The 23331-nt window shown below is 54.9% G+C and overlaps 1 protein-coding gene across 1 annotated transcript in view; it reads right to left on the bottom strand.

Moving 5' to 3' along the window:
* The window catches only part of NR5A1 (nuclear receptor subfamily 5 group A member 1), a 53435-nt gene extending 31254 nt beyond the window's left edge, over nucleotides 1-22181 (bottom strand). The window contains exons 1-4 of the mRNA XM_067541708.1: nucleotides 22075-22181; nucleotides 14071-14189; nucleotides 10326-10467; nucleotides 3839-4479 (exon numbers count right to left, since the gene is read on the bottom strand). Of these exons, the coding sequence (XP_067397809.1) occupies nucleotides 3839-4479; nucleotides 10326-10467; nucleotides 14071-14172 (885 nt within the window). The 5' untranslated portion in view covers nucleotides 14173-14189; nucleotides 22075-22181. The remainder of the gene's footprint in view (nucleotides 1-3838; nucleotides 4480-10325; nucleotides 10468-14070; nucleotides 14190-22074) is intronic.
* Between the last annotated feature and the right edge of the window lie 1150 nt (nucleotides 22182-23331).

Raw genomic sequence — 23331 nt, 5'->3', positions numbered from 1 at the left:
AGAGTTCTCCCCCCACCCCTCCTGTCTCCTCTGCAGCCCTTATGTGCAGCCAGTGCATCACAGAGAGGCTGGGGCCAGAAACAGCTCCACTTCCGTATACCCCCCTTGCGGTTTCCACAGGAAGCAGCATTCTTCCCTTCCTACCTAGAGTGCTGCACAGTGTTGCTGTGCATTGTTAAAGGGCTGCCATGTTCCTCCCCAGAAGTGGCTGCATTTCATTCGTGAGTGCAGCGGTCTCTATATATCGCTTCCACCTCCTGGTCCTATGTCAAGTTGCAGTCATGGCCACACACTGTAAATGGCCCCTAGGACAACTACCCACTAAACCCCTTCACTTCCCTTACCCACACAAACCCATTGCTGCCGTTGAATCGTCCCAGCTGGAGTGGGTAAGGAAGCCTCTGGCCCACAGTCCCCAGCACCCCCACTTTGGTGCAAGCTTTGCCACAGCAAACAAGAAATCTGCCCTGGAGCATTTTTTAAATCAGCAAAATGTGGCCAAGGCGGCGCTAAGCAGGAGGGACACGCAGCACCCGCTTGCAGACGGTTTCACTGGGAAGAGACAGGGGTGACCGCAGCTTCTGCGCACCGAGCCACAGGCTCAGCGTCTAACTGAGCAAGGAAACTCAGCCGAAGGAAAACAGGAGTCGCCCAGTTCCTACAGCTCACGTTTGAAAGGGCTGAAAATCTGCCCTGAGGCCTGCAGTGTCCGTCCAGCGTTTGGGCTTGGCCAGTGCTGAGCTCTCCCAAGCACGACACACGCCGGAGGATTTAATCATTTACCAACGGCCTTGGTGGTCCGCAGCCTGCACGAACCTACTGTCCCTGCAAAGCAGGTAGCTACAGATCTGTGCTGAGATCTGTGCACACCCCATCCCCACCTCCTAGCATTACTGACGCTAGGGTTCCCGGATGTGAGGAGACCATGAGATCTGTGGATTTCAGCTTCCAGGGATTGCATTCCCTAATGGCACTGTTACAGAACCGGGCTCTTGTTTACCACGCCAGCACAATGGCACGGCTCCCTTGGTTGCTATTGTATAGCACATGTCACTCTGGGAGGAAGAGTGTCTGATGGATTTGTATTTACGTGGAGGAATGCCATATTTTAACGGGGTAATCCCGCTGACAATAGAATTACAAGGCTACCCAGCGAGGCAGCAGCGAGCTGAAGCCACTGTTTACAATATCTCCTGCAAAACAACAATCAGCCCGTTCCCAAAATTCAAGCAGAACACTGATATGATTGAAATGAACAAAAAATGCTTCCACAATGCAACTTCCGGGCACTGTTCTGGGCAGGGAGCGGTTATTTTAAGCAGCGAAGCACACTGGCATGCTCTGGAGGGGACCCAAGTGTGACACTCACCACCTTCTGAGATGGTCTGGAGAGGAGAACCACGGGCCCTCTGGGCACGGTGCTGCCCAGCTAAGCAGCTCTGTCACCACGTAAGCTCACAGTGATATCGGGACACTGTCGAGGGAGCCACTCTGGAGGTCGCTGCTTTTCTTTTTCACTTGCAGCTCAGGGTCGGTGCCCTGCTCCCCAGTTTTGCAGAGATGCAGTGAAGGGCGCTGGACTGAGGGCTAAGGCCAGATCTCCAGTTTCACTGCCCACGACAGCGTCTCACTAGCCGACTGCCTCACTCTGAATAGTGTCCAAACGTCTTGTGACTCCCCCCAAAACAATCCCCAGTCGGTCTTTAAAACTCTCCCCATGCAGGAGTCTGCATTTCCCCGTGTTCACGCCATTTAATGCTTCTCGGATGAGTTGGGCAAACGGGTTCAGAACAAAAGATACGCCCCTGAGCCTACGTGCGCCCCAGAATCCCACCCTGAATATTCCCAGAGCTTTGTTAGTGTTTATTTAAGCATGTGCAGCTCACAGATTTGCCAGAGGCCTGCCACCTCCGGCTGCCTTGGGAGAGCTTCAGAAAACAACATATTAAATTCTTGCCACTTGAAAAATAAAATAAAATAGAATAAAAACATCACTAGACCCATGACCCTTGATCCCCATGAGGCAGCGGAACCAGTGCAGCTCCCTACACTCTTTCAATGCAAGTTACAGAAGCCAAATTAATTCCTAGTGTGAATTTACTGACCTCAGTGGCTTCACACCAAGGATGAGTTTGCCCCAATCCAGCACAGTCCTGTGGGGATGGCAGCCACCCCAGTACTCCAAACAACTAACTGGGGGGAGGAGGGAATCCTTCGGCACGGAACAATTTTTAAGAAATTGAATGTGATATTTCCCGTAGGTCCTACATAAACAAACCTGTGCCCACATGCAGTAATGGCAGGGGATACACGTTCACTGCTTGGTGTATGTTTGGCCCCAGAGGAAGGGACAGGAGAGCTGTTCTAAGGGGACAAGCAGTAATTCGCGTGCAGACCATACTCTCTCCACGACTCTGCAATGTGCGCGCGGAGGTTGGAAGGCGGGAAAGGGAGGGAAGGGTCTGAGTGTCAACAAGGATCCTGTCCCCTTCCCCCTTCAGAGAACCAGAGTTGGAGCAACGTGACCAAGATCTGTCTACAGCCTGCAACATCTGGCTCAGCAGCAGCAGGGGACGCATGGGGGAGTCACTCCCAGAGGTGAGGTTCCCCCCCGCTGGCTTCGTGTGGCAGCAAACTGAACCACCACAAGGCAGCTGGGCAGGCCCACCCCAGACTGGCCTCTGCAAACACAGCAGTGTGGGCAGCTGGGCAAAGCCCAGGCGATGTCCCCTGTCCTCCTAGGGCCGCTCTGCCCCAGCCACTGCCTCCCCTGCCATCCAGCTCACGAAGCCCCCGGCCATTTGCACCAGGAAGGCAGCTCAGCAGGGAGCAGTTTCCTGGCCATTGCGGCTCCAGGCAGATGCCACTGGCCGAGGAGTCCCCTGGCCCTGGCGACCCTGCGGCGCTCCTAGGCACCCCCGACAGCACCCATTCTCCTCCGAAAGGCGGAGGAGAGAATTGTCTCGACTACAATCCGCAATGCTCCATTTCCCATTACACCCAGGGCTTCCCACGGCGCGGCTAGTTACTGGGACCAGTCCAAGACCATCCGCCCACAGGAGACAGGCTGGGAGCTTTCCTCACCTCCATTGGCTCCAGCTGCGCCCGCCACACGCCCAGGCAGGAGCTCGAGGCAGGGAAAGAGACGGGAAAGCAAGAGCGGTGCCAAGAGCGGTGCCCGTCTCGAGGCCAGGCTGCTGGTGAGGGCACCGGTCAGCGTCCTGAGGCACAGGCAGCTCTCCGGTAGGGACTGGACTGAGACCCATTAAACCCAGTTCAGACAGGCCAGCAGATGCCAGCAGGAAGGGGTGGCTGCCAACCACCAGGCACCCGGGTGGTTCCCTTCGCCCAGTGCCTGTCCTCCGAGCTGCCCCCTGCCAGGGAAGGGGCTTCGAAGGAGACCTGGGTGCTGAGCCTGCCGGCTGCACAGCAAGACACGGAGCAGTTGAACAGGGGCAGCCTTGTGGTTCTCGGGTTAATGTCTCCCACTCTCTCGCCTCCCCCGGGCCCAGCTGCGGGTCTGAGCATCGTTGAGCGTGGGGGGAGGCACACTCGGCAGGCCAGCGACTCGGCTCTGGGCACAGACTGGTGAAAGTCACGTCGCAGGGTGGATTCCTCCCAGCCCCGAAGGGTCACGCCTGGCCCCCGCCACCAGATACACCCTTCAGTTCAGCCCTTATTAAGGGCTTCAGGGGCGCAAGGGGCCTGCAGGGTCCCTCTCTGCTGGGGCAAATTCCAGCCCAACCGTCTATTCCATTTCCTGGGGTTGCCTCTTGGAAAGTAAAGACACACCCCACCCGCCAGTGACCAGGGAGCCCCAGCCAAGCACAGCACCTACCTCCAGCTCCTTGAAGAAGATGCAGCTCCGTGCCCACTCCACGATGGAGAAGAGGGTCTGGTCTGCCATCTTGCACATGAGGCCAAAGGTGCTGAGTTTCTCATGCCGGCCTTTGCCCTGCTCCTGTTGCAGACAAGCCAGTATCCGAGCCTTGACCTGGTGTTCATCAGGCTCCAGCTGCAGCAGCTTGAGAATGACCTCGGGGATGTCGGGCGGAGAGCTGTTGGGATAGGCGTCTGGATACATGTAGCTGGCCACGGACTCGTGTGAATTTGTGTAGTGGTCTGGGTACTCTGACTTGATGGTGCGGTTGGGGAAGGAGGGGTAATGGTAGCTGGACAGCGCCCCATGGCTCGGCACAGTCATTGCCAAGGATGGCGTCCCATATGGGCTTCTGTCGTAGTCGACGGGCGTCATGGTGGCCGGGTTGTGGGGCAGGCTCTTGGACACAGAGTGGACGCCGTGGATGGTGGAGGACAGGTTGTAGTCAGTTTGCACTGGGGACATGATCTGAGGCACAGTCTCCAGCTTAAAACCATTGGCGCGTATCAGAGCTTTCTTCTGCTGTTTTAAGGCACGATCCCGCTTGTACATGGGTCCGAATTTATTTCTTCCGCCTCGCATCCGGTCTGCACGCACAGCTGCGGGGGCAGAGAGAAAGAACGGCCTTTGGAATTAAACTGAGCACAAGGGAGCCTTATCTTTCCAAAAGATCCTGGCACGTAACCCTGATGGTTCTGTCCAGATAAACGGGGGGAAGGGGTTGGTGAGGAGGAGGGGAAAAGACTGGATGACACCCAAGCACCCTCTTTGCTGAAACAACGCACCTCCACAGCGTGAGTGATGGCTGCATCGGGACAGAGGAGTCCTGGTGCAGACCGTCTCTCGGGAAGTGCTATGCTGGCTCTGACCAGCCAGGAGCGAATGCTCTGCCTAGTGAGGCAGCATAACCCCCTCAGCCTTGGACACCGAGAGCATCAGGTTGAAGACAGTTCCACTTCCTGCGGCTTATGTCCTCCATGACTGAGCCGCGTCTTTCACAGGGTCTACGGAAGTGTCACAGACCAGCCCTCCAGAAGGCATAGCCCCAGCATGAAGGCCATCTTCAGCTACCTGCCCCACTGCACGCCACTCACAAGCCATTAAATCAAAATGAGTTTCAATTGCAGAAAACTATATCACAGCAGTGCTGCCTATTCTCACTATTTCATCACAAGTCTTGCGATATTGGTGCTTTCTTAAAGCCCCAGCACCTGGAGTCAGGTGAATATGTAAGAATCTCGGCTTTCATTTAAAAAAAAAAAAGAAAAAGGTTTAAGTTTCTAGTGCTTGTGCTTGCAGAGAAAATCTTGAAAATGTAAATAAAATAAATAAACACAGCCCCAAGTTATTGTTTTTTAAAGTCTCATGATTTTTAAACATAAGCTCATGATTTTTCTGGAGCTCGGCTCCTGATTTTTGAATGACTGGGATTCGCAATAGTGTCTCCGGGAGATTTTGCTGACCCAGACACAGTCGTGCACTCTGTTGTCTCAGTCCCTTCCAATAGACCATTACGTACAAGACAAGTGGGCAGGCAGAGCTCTTCAAAATGTATTGGTCAGATATGCAGCTGGCACAGATCAGCGTAATTCCACTGACTCCAACAGGACCGCACCGATTTCCCCCAGCTGTGGGTCTGGCCTGATGTACGTGTGGGTAAATATGGCTTAAAAACTCTGCCCAAGGAGCCTCTCACACTGAAGGTCCCATTGGAACCTTGCCCCTCTCAAAGAAACAGATGTTCTCTCTGGACCCCAAAAGAAACACAAGAATGTGTCACTGCTCTAGGAAACAGGTGCTTCTTTGCAACACAAGATCATTCCCTTTCCTCTGTGGCCATTCCCAAGGGTGTTTTTGCCTTAAAAAGCACACTTGGAAAAGCCTCAAATAGCTGAAGCTGCGCGGTGGAGACCGGCGCAGACGGACGTGAGAAAGGAGAGGCGGGGGCGAACTCGGTGCTTGGGAAGCCATGGAAAATGTGCACAAAAGGGAAGAGCAACTAGCTTTGCCACCCCACTCTGAGTGGAGATCTCAAGTGTTTGTGCTTCAGCTGTTATTTCTGCAAAAGGCCTCTCGCTAACCTTTCCTTTCACTGCAGCTTTGAAACCCGCTTCAGCAGCCTTCACTGCACAAGAGAACTACAGCGCTGGCCAAGCGCCGCAGAGACAGGCTCAGAACAGGGGAGCGTTTAGCAGGGACTGACAGCAAGCCTGGAGGCAGGAGATGTTTCCGGTGACTCTCCTGGAAGGGACACTTGCACTCCACAGAGAAGCCCTCTCCAGAGAGAATCCTGTTTCTCCCCATTTCTCCTCCCTCATTCCTTATGAAACAGGGATATTTGCATGGACACAGCCTGGGGGTGGGAGGGGCTGGCTGATGAAGGGCAACGTCTGTGGATGAAGAACACTTCACCTCTCGATCACGGTTTGAAATCCATCTGCTTTACCTTCCAGTGGATGTTCAGTATTTTATGTGGTTGCCTGAGGCCAGTTCCTATGAAAACCAACTCCACAGTCAGCACTAATCTACACCCTCACTGGCAGCCTCCAGAAAGGCCAAGCACCAAATGAGCCAGAGAGACCGAATTCCCCTCCCACATGTATCCTTTGTCCACACTAGAACCGTTTGTACTGTTCCCAGAGCCTAAAATAGCGTAAAAGAAGCTGCGGTACAAGGAGAGAGTTCAGGTACTTCTACCTTCTCAGAGCAGGTTTCACGCCCACCTGAGCCCTCTCTTCACCAGCAGTTACATCACTGCCACTTCCAGGGCAGCTGCATCACTCTGCAGAATGCCTCGTGAAGACGCCCCCTTAGCAATGATTCCTGTGGAGTAGGCTTGTGGCACAGGAGGTGTGCAGGGGAAATTTGCACAACTCCTATCTGGGCGGTACCTCTTCTGTAGAATAAACAGAGGCGCTCGGGCCCCAGGGCATTCAATGTGGCATCTTTTGTAAGCAGGAAATTAACATGCCCTTTTTTCCCCCCTAAAAACAAGACCCCTAAGAAAGAAGATCTGCTTTGATTCTTATGCGTTCCCCCATGCCTGCTAGTTATGCCTAACCTGGGATGACAAACACCTTGCAGTTTGCTGCATCCCAACTGGGTTATCGTGCAGCCACAAACACAAGATTCTGGTCTCAGCTGGCAAACAGAGGGCAGGGCAGATGGACTGTCAGCAAGACAAATATCCTGCATTCAGTCAAATGAACCCAGGAATAAAATGAAACAGGAAGTACAGATGTCTCCAAACTCAGGACAACAAAACTGATGGAACCTGAGATTTGCTCAGCTACTTAGACTGTTTCTTGGATTCCCAAACATTGTCTGAGTTCATGGATCTTTTCTGCTGTAATGTAGCATGCACTCCCACCCTGTTCACCCACCCTCATTCTCACACACACACGGGCAGCAATGTACAAAAATCAACTCTAGCTTCAATAAACTCTTTGCTGTGAGTGAAGGAGAGAAGGATCAAAGCCAGGTTGCTGTAAGTAGATGTCCTCCATCTACGTCATTTTATTTTTCATTCCAATATTTCTCCTCCCTCTGTGCCTTTCCTCACAGTAGCTATTAAGTGGGACAGGAAGGTGTAAACCTCCCAACCCAGGATGTTGGGGTAGGGTCAGAATCAGGTGAAGTGAGTTCACCCATCTCCACTGTAAACAGATGGATCATTCAATGTGACCTCAGCAACTCTTTTATTTTCCAGAGTTAACTCACAAAGAGCCTGGTTCTGGTTACTAATTCTGTAATCTATGAAGACTTGCTCCTGAGAGGTCAAGGTTACTGTCCACCTTTTCGCCCACAGCTCCTCACCCCACACATACACCATGCATTTCAGGGTCTGCTTTGAAATTGCCCTTCCTATTTTTAAAACTCTCCCTGGATTTGTTCCAGCCCATATCACAGACCCTCCCTGCTGCCTTTCCTACCACTTGCCTACCACTGACCTCCTCTCCATCCCGTCACATAATCTCACCACGATTGGTGCAAGAGCCTTCTCCACTGCATCCCTGCATTCTCTCTTGCCCCTGGCCTGCACCATTCAGTGTTTCTGCCCCTCTGCTGCAAGTTGAATTCTGTAATGCATTTGGGGATGCACTCTCTGTGAAACATGCTTACCAGATGGATTTGCATGGTGCCATGTTGTGCTATCACTTTAGAGGGGAAGTCTGAGTGTGAAACCTTTTATTATCTGAAGCTGTGCTGTGATCAGTACAAAACAGGCTGTGCTAAGTTAATGCCGAGCAGCTTCAGAGACAGCACGCCAGCTCTCTTGTCGCTGTATTGCGGGGCACTCAGGTGAGCATTCTGATTTGTCTGGGATATGCTGAGATTATGTTGTTCACACAGTCTCGACTTCTCTGTAGTTTCTTGTCGAGCATCAAGAGAGGCCTATGTCAACATCATACTTGTCCCCAAAATCAATAATTTCAGGCTTGCTTTTGTCCTGTTGAGTTGAAGGATCTCTTTAGAAGTGTCAGTTCCGATTTTCTGCCCAGTAAATACTAATAACTAAGGAATTGTAAGCTCCAATTTTCACCACAAAAGACAGACAGTCAAGTTGGGATGTCATTTTTTCTCTGGCTGATCCCTGGTGGATGAGCTACTGCAGAGTTTCATCAAGCAACTAAGAGCGGGGGGAGAAGGCTGCTTTGAACAGACAGGCAGCAAATATCCCAGCTTTGCCTCTGAGCCACATAAACACATGGGACCACAATCAACCCTGCTGCAAGCCGGGAAAGCGCCTCTGAAGTCAGGTGGGTGCGACTCCATTGCCATAAAGGAACACAGGGTCTCTGATTTCAGTGTCCCTCCCTCACCCATTCACCACAGACAGGAGCAGAGTGCAAGCTTTGACCGTCAGCAGCAGCGATCATGCCCTATCTGTGCTTTGCTCCATTGCCCACCTGTTCTCAGAGTCACACGACAGAGTGCTGGTAAAACATGTCAGACCCTATGATTTAGCCAAGCCCCTGGGCAAGCCAGACACTCGGCTCAGGACCTGTTTGCAACCAATACTCCAGTAACAGCAATTCAAGGAAGAGGGCTAACGTGCAGATCTGCTTTGGAAATGTCACTCGGAGCTGCAGTGAGTTTGCATTGGCTGCCTTTGCAATTAGATGTTATGTCCTGCTCTTAACTTTTCAGCCTCCAAAGCCTTCTGCCTCCTTGGGAATTTGATTTCCATTTCTATTCAAGTACAAGCAGTACTTTATGTTCAACCCCCACTTTGCCCTTAATCTCTGTGTGAAGGGAGCCCTGAAAAGGTGAGATACCCCAAGCCTCCCACTATCTGCCCTGATCTTTTGATTTGGGGTAAAAGGTATAATCATTTTTTTTCATTGTTGTTACACAATATTAGTCATTGATTTTCCTGGCCCTGACCCCCGTATGCATTGTGAAGTTCTGCAACGCCCGTGGGCAAGCACCACGTGAAACACATCGTAACACAGAAGAACAATATGGCCCAATTCTGATATCAGCTGCACTAGCATAAATCAAGGCTGACATCAGTGGAATGACACCAATGTGAAACCGGCAAGAGTGCCCCTGTGCTGCTACGACTCCTCTTGAACAATGAGAAATCCCTGTTAGAGTGAATGTGGCCAAAAGAAAAATTATGTTCTCAGCGTCGCCTCCTGCCATTTCATCCTGAGTCTCGTGATGCTCAGTGTTTTCCTTAGAGTCCCATCTCCTGGAATTATGCAAAAATGTGGGAATCTTGGCTTTCATTTAAAAAAAAGAAAAAAAAAAACCAAAACCAAAACCAAAAACCAGAACGTTCTCAAGCCCTTTAGCTTGCAAAAAAAATCTTGGAAAATATGAACCCTAAAGTCTGAAAAACCAGAAGGCAAATAAAAAGAACCTCACATTTATTCTTTTTTTAAAATCTCATAATTTTGGGGGGCTGATTCCTGGATTTTTAATGCTAGGGGTTGGCTGTGCTATATTCTGGAAACTGGTGGGAAAAACAATCTAACGCTGAACAGAGAGTTTACTTGGAATGACGATACCACAGTAAGAATGGGGGGCTGGTTTAAATTCTGAGGTCGTTGCTTAATTCCCAGGCACAGCTGTGCCAAACAGTCTCATAAACAAAATATTGCCCATGAAGATAGAGATCCGCTGACCAAACACAAATCACATTTAAATAAAAAGAAATGAACAAGTCAGGATCCCAACACAGAGAAGAAATAATGTCTGTTGATACAGGCAGCTGTCATAGCGGGCTTTGGGCCCGATCCTGTGTGCTGGCTGCCCTCCAGTCCCAATGACATCAGTGGGAGAAGAGGGCGCCCTACGTGCCACAGCATCAGACCCAGGTTAGGTACTTCGTCCCGTGGCTACTCATCCCACACACACCTCACTGAAGACCCCGACATCCTCCCTCGGGAGGGAGCACACGGAGTTAAGTGATAGGAGGAGGCAGACGGGCTCTTACCTTCTAGTCTCATTCCCACTGCCAAGCACTTCTGGAAGCGGCAGTATGGACACCTCTTCCTCTGGGTTTTGTCGATTTTGCAGTTCTGGCTTTCGGTGCAGGTGTAGTGCTTGTTATTCTGCACCGTCCTCTTGAAAAAGCCCTGGTGATAACAAGGGAAGGCAGAAATGCAGTGCATTGACAGGCCAGCGTTTATAGTGTGTCCAGGACTAAGCATGCAACCCAGGGAAGGGAGGCTCCTGCACCAGGCTGCTGTTTAACGTAGGTGATTCATTCCTTGCCTGGAGAATTTCTCTCCACACATACCATCCTCGGGGCAGGGGAACAAGTGGCTTTGGGAGAGTCGGACACTACACATCAGTTATAATAGCATCTTAGGTGACCAAGCTCTACTACCGCCCAACCGTAGCTGGTGGTTTTTATTTTCTTGGCCCCTATATTCTAGTTGGGGGGGGAGATTACTTAAAAAACTGCAAGAACAAATTCTCTGATATGGATGTGAGGCTCTTCGTTTCTTTTCCCACAGTAAGCAGTGCTATGGGGGAAGTGTATTTCCAGAAAAGCTATCAGTCACAGACAGGAGCTGCAGAGCCAGAAGTCATGTATTTCAGTTCAAGTTTTTAAAAGACAAAGGCTGCAGGCCTGGCTTCTCTCCCCCAAGCGTCTGAACTCCCCGGCCCTATCTGGGAGTAGAAGGTGTCTCTTCTCAGTCGGACGTGAGCTGAACTCCAGGAATCTGACTCTAAGACCAAGGAAAACATTGGATGTTTTTCCTCTGCTTAAAACTCTGTCGAAATACGATGGGCCAGATGCTGGGCTGATGTAAATGAGCATAGCTTGAGTATTCAAGGCAATGGAGTCACACCTCTTTACACCAGCTAATACAGAACGCTTAGGAAATGCCAAAGCTCCAATGCGGAAGCCAAGGAGGCCATTGCTTTAGTTTATGTAGATTTATTTTTTAAACAAATGTGGGGAATTGTCCTATGAAGAGGATGGACCCCAAGTGGATGGAATGTCAGCCCTGCTTCTCAATCTTCACTAGCAAAGTAGGTTAAAAAGAGGCCTGCAATTTGAATACAAATCTGTATTGATCGAGCGAGCTATAACTTCAGAGACCAGGATCAACATCCCCCCAAAATCCGTGCGAGAAGCAGTTCAGCATCATCATCTCCATTTGTTAGAGACAGAAATTAAGATGCTGGGATCCTTCAGGGGCCCTTTAGAAAGGCCACAGACGGACCCGTGTGAAACAGACCATAGGGCAGGGTACTAGCAGCGCCAGGATAGAACGCTGGAGTGCCTGGCTCCCAGTCCCCTGCTGCGTCCACCACCCGGCCTCTCCGAAGAGTGGCCCCTTTGGACAGGACAGCACAGATGCTCTTGGGCTTGCCCCTGCACGGCTGACCCATAGAGAGGGGAAGAGGATTTCAGGCAGAATGAAACGCACGGCCAGGCTGTGCATGCACAGGGCCTGTGGTGTGACGCTCCCCCGAGAGCAAAGAGACTGCTTTACATTAGTCCAAAGCAACCTGAGAGCCAGCCCACCCCCCGATTTTAAGGAGTCAGATTTAGCACTCAGTATAAAGCCCCCAGAACATAAAACACAGGAGCTAGGGGTTCAGCAAGCCTGCATTTAAAGGAGGGTCCTTCCAGCTTCCACAATTCCTCCAAGAGCCCCACACAAGCAGAGGGGCTCTTGCCCTGCTCTGGGTTGGTAATATAGGAAAGACCCCCTTCTCCTCCCCCCCCCTTAAACTAGAACTACATGTAGCAACCCGATTGCCCTTTGCAAAGATATTTGCCATTCCTTGGAGATCCTCCCGATTCACACTATTACACATTGGGTCCACAAATACAAACAGCTGGTGGGAAATAAAGGGGGAAGAAGAAAAGTTCAGAGATAAAGGGAGCTGCTTCCCTTCCAGAGAGGCCTCAGACAGCGGCCAGCCTCCCCCAAGCCTAAGCACTGTGTCTCATCGCCCTAGATCAGCCCCTGCAATGAGAACAAAACTCGGCAGCATTCTGCACGGCTTTGCTTGCTTCCTAGTCACTTTGGTATTTGGCTCCGCATTTTGATCTCTGTCTCAGGCACTTCTAATGTGCCTATCACCGCTGTGCTGCAGCTTAATTGTGAGGGAATCTGAGCAGGACCCCCCAGAAATACAGCAGGCTCTGGTCTAATTCGCTGCAGCACAGGTTACTGTGTTTCTAACACGCGCCAGCGTTTTCACATGTAACCACCACCGCTGCGGTGGCATCTTTTACTGAGCAGGCAGCACAGAACGAGACCCGGTGACATTACCCGGGACAGCTTCGCTTCTGTTTCACTGTCCAGCAAGCGGCGCGACTGTGGCCCTGCGCGCCGGGCTGCGAAGATGGTTTCAAGCAACGGTGCACCCGATCGCAAAACAAAAATCGCCCGCACCGCGGAGAGGGATAATGACAGGGTTAGCATTTCAGAACGTGTTTGAAATTCAGAACAGCCAAATATCGCTTCATTTAATTGATTTTGATTGATATAAAATTAATATTTCCTAATATTTCTTGTAAAGATCTAGTTTTAGAAAGGATCTAAAGACCCGAAGAATCGATTTCGTTTTGTTTCCAGGAGGGAAGGTAAAATAAACCACAGAGCTAAGCACACGAGCTCGCGCGAGGTAAACTCACTAAACTTTTAAATTACTTGGGGGAAATCAGGGTCTATCAATCCGGAGCGAATGAATTAGACCTGCTCCGGAGGGACACTCCAGCCATAAAGGTCTGAGTTACTGCACGACATTCTGGGAAGGCAACGACTCCCGCACCCGACCGGCGGCAGTTTCATTTGAACGAAGTAAATGGTCCTAGCTAAACCGGTGCAGAACGAATGTTTTAAACGCGTGCAACATAACCCTGGGGACCGCAGGGATCTGCCATGTCGCTGAACACACTGACACGGGGGCGGGTTTTGTTTAATAAATCCCCGGTTTGCGTGGTTCGCCCCGCACTTTCGGCAGGGTTCGGGACAGAAACAGGGCGCAGCCGCTCCCATGGGCTCTATTTAAACAAAGCCTCGTTCGTTAAATACATCCCCGCCGCCGGCCAGGCTTGGTCCGCAGTCCCGGCTACTAGCGAAGTGGGGCTGGTGCTGTCACCTGTCCCGGTCCATTTCTACCCCAGGCACAGACGTTCATCCCCGACACCGATCTGCGCGGTCACCTTCCCCCAGTTCTGCAGGCAAAGCCCGGCCAGGCTTCCCCACGCAGCTCGGCCCCACGGCTGCCGGGACGTGGCCGTGGCATTGAGGGTGACAATGGAAGCGACGTTTACAGACACGTCCCCGCTGCCCGGGTCCAGACTTCGGAAGCGCCCCGCGTCGCCCGGGAATTGTCCCCAAGATTTCACGGGAAACGATATTTGTCACACCCCCCGCTCCCGGCTAAAACCCGGGCGGGACGCCGCCCGCGGGGAGAACCGGGCTTCCACAGCCGCGCACCCGGGCGGCGGCACCGACTGCCCGGGCCCATTTCTGGAGCGTCCGCGGAACAAAACCCAGCCCGAGCCAGCGGCCCGGCGGGCCCTCCGCGCACAACGATTCCCGCCCCGGCCCAGACGTTCCTAACTCCGGCCAACGAAAAGCCGGCGGGACCCGCCTGCCCAGCCCGCCCCGGCCGGGACCCGGCCGCCGGCTGCCCCCGGCGGGGCGATTCCCGGCGGCCGGCGGAGATTGGAGCCGAGCCGGTTGGCAAAGGGGGTTTCCTACCTTGCAGCTCTCGCAGGTGAGCAGCCCGTAGTGGTAGCCGGAGACCTTGTCCCCGCAGACCGGACACAGCTCGTCCAGGTCCTCATCGTAGGTATAGTCCATCCCCTCCGGCGGGCGCGCTGCGGGGAACGAACCGGAGGGTCAGAGGGAAGGTGGCGGCCGGCGGGGCGCGGGGCAGAGGCGAGGCGAGGCGAGGCAGGTGCTGGGCGGGCGGCGGCGGCGGCGGCGGGCGGGACTCTTTATAGCGCCCGAGGCGGCAGGGCCAGGTTCGCGCAGGGAAGTGCCCAGCCCCCGAGGGGATGCCAAGCCCGCCTCGGGCGGGGGTGGGGGGAGCCGCCAGCCGCGGGGGTTTGGAAGCGGGGCGGGGCGGGGGAGGCAGGGCCGGCTCGCCTGGTGCCACCCTCTGGCCTCCGCCGTGCGCGCTGGGCCGGGGGCTCGCCCCGTGCCCGGCCCGGGCCTGACTCCAGAGCCGGGGCCTCCCCCCGCCCGCCCTAGGCGCTGCCGGGGCCGGGGCACTGAGCCGTGGCGGGGCCGGGAAGGGGCCGCTGTGCCCGGGGCCAGCGAGGGGCTCTGGGCCTGGCAGCGCGGGGCACCCCCCGGGGAAGGTCTGGGCGACCGGAGCCGGCTCCAGCTGCGCTCTGCGCCGCGCGGCCCGGGGGGGCAGGGGCCAGGGGCCAGGCCCGGGGTTTGGGGTCCCCTTAGGGGACCGGACCCGCGGCCTCAGCCGCTCCGGGGCGGGGCGCGGCGCCTGCGGCTTATTGCCACCGCTGGGCCCGTCCGCAGGGCAGCCCCGTCCCGCCCGGGCCGTCGGGGGCCGCTTCCACCAGGGCCGGGCCAGGCTCCTGCGAGCGCCTCGGCTGCAGGGCGAGCCTCCGGCCCCTCCGGGCGGTCTGGCTCCGGGGCCCGTGGGCGGGAGCTGCCGCTGGGCAGGGGCCAAACCCGAGCCCGGCCCGGCCCGGCCCGGCCCTCGGCGGCTGCTCGTTCCGTGCTTTAAAGCCCCTTCCGCTGCGAGCGCAGGCGGGAGCCCCCAGCCCCAGCGCCGAGCTCAGCGCCTCGCCTGCGGCTCCGGGCACCGACGGCACCGACGGCAGCGCCAGGGCGCGAGGCGGGGCCGGGCTCCGGCTCCCTCTGCCCCCCGCATCTCCACCCCCGGCCCGGGAGCCCGCGGCCCTGCAGCCCGGGAGCGCAGCTCCGTCCAGCCCGCCCGCTCCGGCGGCGGGGAGCGCACCCGGCCTGGCGCGGAAGGCCGGGCACCCAGGGGCGCCTGGCGCTTGTGCTCGGGCCCCGGGCCCGCACCGCCCCTCGGGAGCTTTCTCCCCCTTGCCCCGCCGCTAAGCCCCGGCTCCCCGCAGGGCTCAGCCCCGTGCCCGGGGCGGGTAACCCGGGGCTGCGCGTCCGGCCGGACAGGGCCTGGCTGGCTTTTCTGGCCCGGTGACGCACAGCGCCGAGCGCCTCCCCCCGCACCACGGCGGGGCCGGGACCCTCCGAGCTGCTCGGGAATCAGGGGCGCCAAGAAGTGCGCCGGGCCCCGCGTCTACACGCAGCCCGCTGGCGCCGCCGCCCGTCCGGGGAGCCGGGACCCAGCGCCCGGCCCGGCCCCGCCGACTCCACCACCCCGCCCGTGGGCGACTGTCCCCCGGGCCAGCAACCTCCGGCTGGCCGGTCTCCCCGCCCCCGGCTCGAACTCAGCCAGGATCGGAACCGTCCAGCCTCGGGGAGCCGCGACCCAAACCCGGCGGAGCCAGACCCGGGGAAGGGCCGGTCCGGGGTCCCTGCGGCACGTTGCGGGGAGCCGGGACAGGCTTCCCCAGGCAGCGCAGCCAGCCCGCAATCAGCCGCAGCTGGGGCCCGGGCCCCGACCCCAAACCGGAGTCACGCCAGTCCGCAGCAGCCCGGCCGGCGGGGAACGTGGAGCGGCGGGCGGGGAACTGCAGGGCCGTGGTAGGAGGGGGGCAGAGAAGGTGCAAACGTCCCTTTCCACGGCTCGGCTGGCAGGGACCGTTTCTCGGCTGCGCGCCGCTGCGCGGAAACGTGTCTGCGCCCGACACGTCCCCGCCAGCCGCAGCCTGGTGTGGCTCCTCTCCGGTTGGACCCAGTGCGCGCCGGGCCGGCTCCGTCTCCTGCGCGGGGGTTTCCTTAAACGTGTCTGCGCCGCAGGGCAGGGCAGCGGCTGATCCCCGCCCAGCGCAGGGCGGAGACAAGCCGCCCCGCCTAGTGGAGAGCTGGCGGGGGTCAGCACCTGCCAGGCAGAGCTGCCCGGCCTGTGGGCCTCGGGTCTGCCCCAGGCCGGGGAGCTCTCCGGCGGGAGCTGGAGTACCTCAGCCATCACCCACCGCTGCCCCTGGAAGGTTAGGTGATGCCTCCCCAGCCCGCTGAGGAGCAGGGATCGCAGGCCACCCTCTCTGGACACACCCGCCCAAGACAGAGGCGGATACAGTGAGTTTTCTACCTGCTCAGGGGCGGCACCAGGTCCAGCCTGCCCCACCCTCTCCCAGCCGCACAGGGTCTTTCATGCAGCCCCCTGGCTGCAGTCAGGGCTCAGCCCCAGGGCTGCGCAGGGACAGCCCTAGCGACAGTATTTCAGCTAAGGGGGAGACTCCAGGCACTGAGATCTGATTCTACAGTGACCTTAAGACTCCTCCAGAACCTTGAAAAAAGGCCCGAGGGACACTAAAGGACCCCAAAGCAGTTGAAGCCCCTTAAATAAGGTGCTAAGAACCCACAGGTTTGAAAGTTACCCCGAGGGAGGCCAAGACCAGAGGGGTTATTACAGGGCCTCTTTTGGCCCTGATCTCTAAGAAGGTAGAGAAGAGCACTAAAAACACGTGTCCTTCGCGGCCTGCCTCCTGCAGAAGATGCCCTGGCATGTCAAGGAGAAGGGGGAATGGGAGAGCGCCCCATCCGCTTCCAGCAGGCGCCTGGTGTCACTGTGAAAACACAGCAACTGCCCTGGCAGTCACATGCAGCCCTGAGGAGTCCTAGCAGGCCGCTGGCATCTACCGCAGCGCACCCCCAGGCTTAGTCAGGTGCAGCCAAAGGTGGAGGCCTAGCGGGAATCCTGGGGACCCAAGGATGAGCAGATGTTTACATGTGGCAAGTCTTTGGGCATGTACTGGGAATCGGGGCAGCAGCCCAGTGGAGGTGTGGGGTAAAGGTTCAGTGGGTGGGGTTCAGATGGTGTTTGCTGACCCCCACTGAACCTTGACCTTTACCCTAGACATGACACAGACTAAGAGTTTTCCCCCACCCTCTTGGGCATCTCCTCCGTTGTCCTCCCCATTTGAGGGAAGGACCCAGTTCTGTAAGTGCTGGGACGGAGGTCTCAGCTGAGGGCATTGCTGAAGGGGGCAGAGTTAAGGGGAGTGCTGGGGGGAGGGGCGAGTCTGGCACTCATTACCTCAACTTTGCCCTTCCTGGTTTTCAGAGGTTGGAGTTTAGTTGCCTTCCACCTTCTGTAAGGCCAGGAGGCAGCCCCAGTCACAGCCCTGTTAACAGATGCTGCAAAGAAACCTCCACCCTGGCAAACTGAGCTGTTCAGGTCTTAAGACACCATGTAAAGGCGGGAGGTGCTAATTTTACAGGAACAATGATTCCAAGTCTCTTCTGAGGTAAAAGAAACACGAGACAAGTGGATGTGAGATGAACTTGCCCACGCCAGTGGAAGCAGATCCCATACACGACCCGGCCTAGGGGCAGTCAGTGACTGCCTGATGAGCTGTAGTTCAACCGTGGAAGCGACAGAGGGCTGCAGAGAGGACCAAAATTCATCAGAAAAATCAGCTGTGCCTGTTCTCATTGTATTTACTGGCTTCTCATTCCCTGGCAGGGCGGTAGAAACCCTTCTCATTATCTGTATTGCCTTGATATTAGGGAAGCTTCACCTCCTTACCCAGAGCTGACCCTTTTGCTGCTGGTTTTATGCCCACTGAGGACCAAGCCCCAGAAACCAGGAACTGCTCCTTTTGAAAACCTGATTGAATATATTGAGCTCAAAGCTGACAACTCAAGCTCCAATGAGGATGAACTGCAGGCTAGTAATTAGTGCAGAAAACAGAGTTCGGGGGCCTGAGCTCTGTGGTGACACTGCTGCCCACTTCACCCTGGGACCAGGGGCAGGCAATCAAACCCATCTGTAAAATGGAGGTGATAATATCACCCGACTTTACAGGGGAATTGTGATGAATCAGGCAGGTAGTGAGGAATTTCTGTTTGTAAAGTGCCTTGAGATCCTCAGATGAAAGGTGCTGTGGCAGTGCTAAGTATATTACAACCTCTGAAACCTTCACTCGGCGAAATTAATAATGTTGCTAATGCTAGACACAACTAGAGGAGCACTGCACATTGCAGTAACTAATGCGAACCGTGACCTGACCCCTTTAGCTGATGGCAGTTATTCAATGTTGGTATTTAATTCATTGCTTCACTTTTAGACTCACTTAATGAAACATTTCATGACAGCAGCATCGGAGCACAGCTTACTGAAGAAAACACTAATGTGCACCGCGCATTTTCTCCCAATCAAGTGGGTTTTGTTCTGTTAATGGACGTTTGCTGCTTGCAAGCAGGTATGAGCCCCGCTGCACAATTACCTGTCAAGTTCCATTTGAGAAAAACCATAGAAATTAAGGCTTTACACTGCCACTCGGGGAAGATTCCCTCCCCCCCACACATCTGTGAAGATTTACACACACACACACACACACACACAAGGCCTAATAATAATGTCACAGCTAAACCCATCTGTAGCAGCAGTACTGTGTCCAGTGAGCAGTGCTGATGTTACAAAGAGACACACATCACACTATTTTACGAGTGTCTGCACCACAGGGCATGGGCCTGAGCAAACTGCAACCCCCTTTACAAAATCCCAAGGCGTTCCCAGCGTTCTGTCGTGCTCCCAGGACTGCAGGGGCTGAGGGGAGCTACTTATTTATCTTCCCCTCTGTAGCTTAGTGCGTTACTTCCACTGGCCATGTCTTCAGTGTTAAGGGGCTGAGCATTAACTAGTGCAGCTGGGCCCAATCCAGCCCTGCCTCGCATGCCTCGTGAAACCCTCCATAAAAGGAGGTTGCACAGGATGTGAATCGGGAGAGAAACTGGCCCATGGCAAAATATAATTGCTCTGCTACCATTGCTCCAGAACGTCACCCATCAAGGCAGCACAGTGCCCGGCGGGCCTGTACCTGATTGAGAAAATGATTCCCCTGGGGTAGCACCTCAGAAAGGAGCCTTATACCTGGCCCTGACGTCAAACAGATTCTAAATAAGTCGAGAAGAGCAGATCTAAACACAGCACAACACATGCAGCACGACACGGGACTCAAGCGGTGGGAAGCATTCAGATACCCCCAACCAAGGAGAACTTGTTACGACCCCCCAATCGCACCAGCCAGAGCCCAGTTTTGCACCATCAAAGCCAACGGGCGCATGATCCTTACAGCCGAGAGAAGCCGATGGACTTGCATGGACGTGCTGAAGGGCTGGCTTTGGCCTCAAAGGCAGAGGAAGGTTAGCTGAGCTCGCAGCCCAAGGGTTGTGCTTCATTTCAGGTGCACCTTTCCCCCCACCCACAGCTTCCAGTAAGGGGTTTCTGGTTCAGAGCTTGTTGGAGCCAACAGTGAAACTGCAGGGGTATGAATCTCATGGGAACAAAAGCCGTTAGCCAACCACCTGCAAGCAAAACTCCCACTGCTGCTGCCAGAGTTCTGCTGGGGCCCAGTGCGCGTGGGGGTCTGCCCCTCTCACGAAGGGCTTTCTCCTCCTGAGAAGCTAGCAGCCTTCTGCACGGCTGCAGAAAGGGGGGCGCTGGCCAAGCAGAGGATTCCAAATCCCTGAGCTTTTGCCGTCCGCGTGGAAGCAGCGCTCGCAGTGGGGTGTGCAGCAAACAGGAAATGGACTCCAGAGGGATAGGATCACTTCAGCCTCACCATTAAGAGAGACTCGTCTCTAATAATAGCTGCAAATCAGTCCTCGGTGCAGAACAGCAGTGCTCGGGCTATTGTTATAGGAAGGAAAACTCCCCTTAAAGGCTCAGCGGCCTCGTCATTCACTGTCATGTTCCTTCCAAAGGATCTCAGGGAAGCAGCTGGGTGTCTGAACAGCAGGGCAGGGGCGGGGCTTTACCAAGGAATCGTTGTCTAATAAAGCAAAATGGAAGAGACGATCCTGGCCTGGAGTTTGGTAGGGGGGAAATGATCCGAAATGGCAGGGACTGAAAGCAACTAGGAGCCAAAGAGCACTGCGGTTTCCTGCACACATTCCACCATAAACAAGAGTCAGAGGGTCCTGGGGAGCCCTGGAGGAAATCAGGCGGTATACTGCTGAAGGGAAAGATTTCTATTATGCTATGTAGTCAGCTGATTAGTAACGGGGACGCAGGCTCCTCTGCTCTAGGACTCGGGCCATAAGCCGGCCTGGGAAGTAAATGCTGGAACCAGCTGATGCTCGTGGGTGCCCTAGGTGCAAATCCACACCGCAAACGCACATCTGCTGTGAACTTGGTGACAGTCTGAGCTGGAGGTCAAGGACTGAATGGGCCAGAGGGATGGAGGGTGTCCCACTCCTACTGGTAAGCTCTGGAGGCATGCTGGCAGAGCAGAGCTGCGTGTGGTAATGGGGACTATGGTTTAAGGACTGTGTCCCAGACAGAGAGCCGGGGTAGGGTGCTGGGCAGCGCAGACACAAACTAAAGCAAATCTCTTTTGTGCTCCTTAAGCAGGGCATTATCGAAGGCCACACCTGGCTGCACTTGTCCTGTGGACGGCTCAGCCCTACGGCTGTCACTGAGGAACCTTTCCTGAGCGACAGTCACTCTCACGAGGGACGCTTGTTTTAAAGTGTTAACTCTTTACCCTCTTCCCCTTGGTCTCCAGCCTCGGGGGCTTTTTCAGCTGTTTTATGTTCCCCTCTCCCGACCCAGAGATGACACCACTGAGGAGGCAGCAAGAAGAAACTTTGCCCCCCGACCTCACAAGCAAACCCATCGTACAATCACACCCATATATTTGTCCCGCTCGCTCTGAAAGCTAAATAAGCTCATTAACTTTTGCTATGGGCTGAGATGCCAGGCACATGAAGAATAAGCTGTAACCCGAAGGATGACTTTCCATGCCGGTGTCTGGTTGTGGGAGGAAAAACAATCATCCTGGCACATTCTCTGGGCTTAAAGAACGGTAAGAGCAATAATGACAACGACCCTCATAAGGGATCACCCCCAAAGTAACTGCTGGGTGTTTGGAGTCTGTTTCACAAGGGCTTGCTCATTTTGGGTGCCCAGCTGGAGATGTGGAGGGCCTGAGTTCAGAGCTCTGTGAAGCAGAACAAAGCGGCTGGGTGGGCGGGGAGTCTGGCCAAGAGTCCCTCCCTCTCTTGTGTTTTGGTTTGGAGAAAAGTTTGGGAAGTGATTGGTATTAAAATGAAAAGTCAAGCTGCAGCATTCCCTGGAGGTGAACCGCTCTGTGCGCAGGACGGGTTTGGAGACCGGCTGCTCACTTGGGCCCATTACCCCAAGCTCTCTGGGCCCGTGGCAGCACCAATCCTTCAACAAATGACCCCCTTGAGAGTCGGGGGTGGGGGGGGTTCAGCACTCAGGGAAGCAGCACAGTGTGTGCTGTACAATGGTGGAAGCCGCCCCAGCTCCACCCTGGGGGGCTGAGGCCAAGTGCTGGTGGGAATTCACAGCAACAACTACTTCAGAAGCTTTTATGCCAATAACCGGAAACTGAGAGGGGGGAGACACACAACTGCAGCCTCCCTTCCCACGGTGCCAGCGGAGCCTCCATCGCTCCCCAGACAGTAAACGCTCGTAGTTAGACAAGGAACAACGCCCAAGCAGAGGACTGAGCTGGCGCTGTGTTACGCGCTGGTGCTGCCGGGCTCTGGCCAGCCCCAAGCGGACGCGGCTCAGCCCATTTCACCCACACACAGGAGCAAGGAGCGCGCTGGAGGTTTTTCAAAGTGCAATTATTGAAATGACCTTGATTATCCCTGCTGTGAAATACTCACTCCGAAGGCAGCTGTCTCCTTGGCAGGCTGGCGCTCTCGTTAGCACCTCCGAAGTGAAACTCCAGCCCAGCAAGCCTCCGATGGAATTGTTGCGCTGGACTGTCCCACGCAGCCGGGCCTGGGGCTGATTTACAGGAGCTCTCTCTCGGTTGCGTGGGTATTTAAACACGCACACGCGCACACAGGCTTCTGCTGGATGCCCAGCCAATCTCCTCCCCGCTGGGGGCTAGTCTCGGGGAAGATGGGTCCACACTAGTTGCCTCATTGGCTTCCATGGCCACGTGATTGCGCTAAAAAATAATTAAGATACAAAACTCTGCTCATAAACTAGCAAACCAGCAAGTGACAGCATGGAGATAAGTGGGACCTTTGCCATAGATAAAGCAACAAGGAAAAGAAACTTACAAAGGGAGGGTTGGGATGGACACAAGCACGCCAGGGAGGGGAGAAGGAGCTCATTAAAGCACACGGGAGGGAATGGAAGCAGGCTGATTTACAGCCCAGCTCGAGCAGGGGGTTGGGCTTTTTGGTCTTCTCGCTTGCCCCGAGATACAAACGAACAGGGGCTCGTGCACCCACTCTTCCCAGAAAGGCCAAGCACAGCTCCGGGGCTCCTGGGAAAAGACTCTCTCCTTTTCATTTGGCAGCCCCTTGTTACGGGGATTAGAAAACCATGACTGGGATACAGGGATGTTTGCCGTTAGGGTCACTGAGTCCAAGCCAGTCTGGACTGGGAAACTCAATGTCTCCAGAGCTTAACAAAGGGCTTCACAGCTGATCACTTCAGCTCACAAGAACATATGGGTCAGACCACTTCTCCATCTAGCCCACTAGCCTGTCTTCCAACAGTGGCCGGTGCCAGGTGCTTCAGAGGGAATGAACGGAACAGGGCAATTATCAAGTGATTCTTCCCTGTCATCCAGTCCCAGCTTCTGGCAGTCAGAGGTTTAGGGACACCCAGAGCATGGTTTTGCATCCCTGCCCATCCTAGCTAATAGCCATTGATGGGCCTCTCCTCCATGAACTTATCTAGTTCTTTTTTTAACCCAGTTCTAGTTTTGGCCTTCACAGCATCCTTTGGCAATGAGTTCCACAGGTTGACTCTATGTTGTGTGAAGAACTACTTCTTTACGTTTGTTTTAAACCTATAGCCTATTAATTTCATTGAGTGACCCCCCTGGTTCTTGTGTTATGTGACGGGGTAAATAATTTCCTATTCACTTTCTCCACACTGTTCATGATTTTATAGCCCTCTGT

This window comes from Emydura macquarii, unplaced genomic scaffold (assembly GCF_026122565.2).
Source record: "Emydura macquarii macquarii isolate MOO-44397 ecotype Brisbane River unplaced genomic scaffold, CSIRO-AGI_Emac_v2 contig_691, whole genome shotgun sequence".
Lineage (NCBI taxonomy): Eukaryota > Metazoa > Chordata > Testudines > Chelidae > Emydura > Emydura macquarii.
Note: the sequence above shows the minus strand (reverse complement) of the source record. Positions and strands in the feature narration are given on the sequence as shown.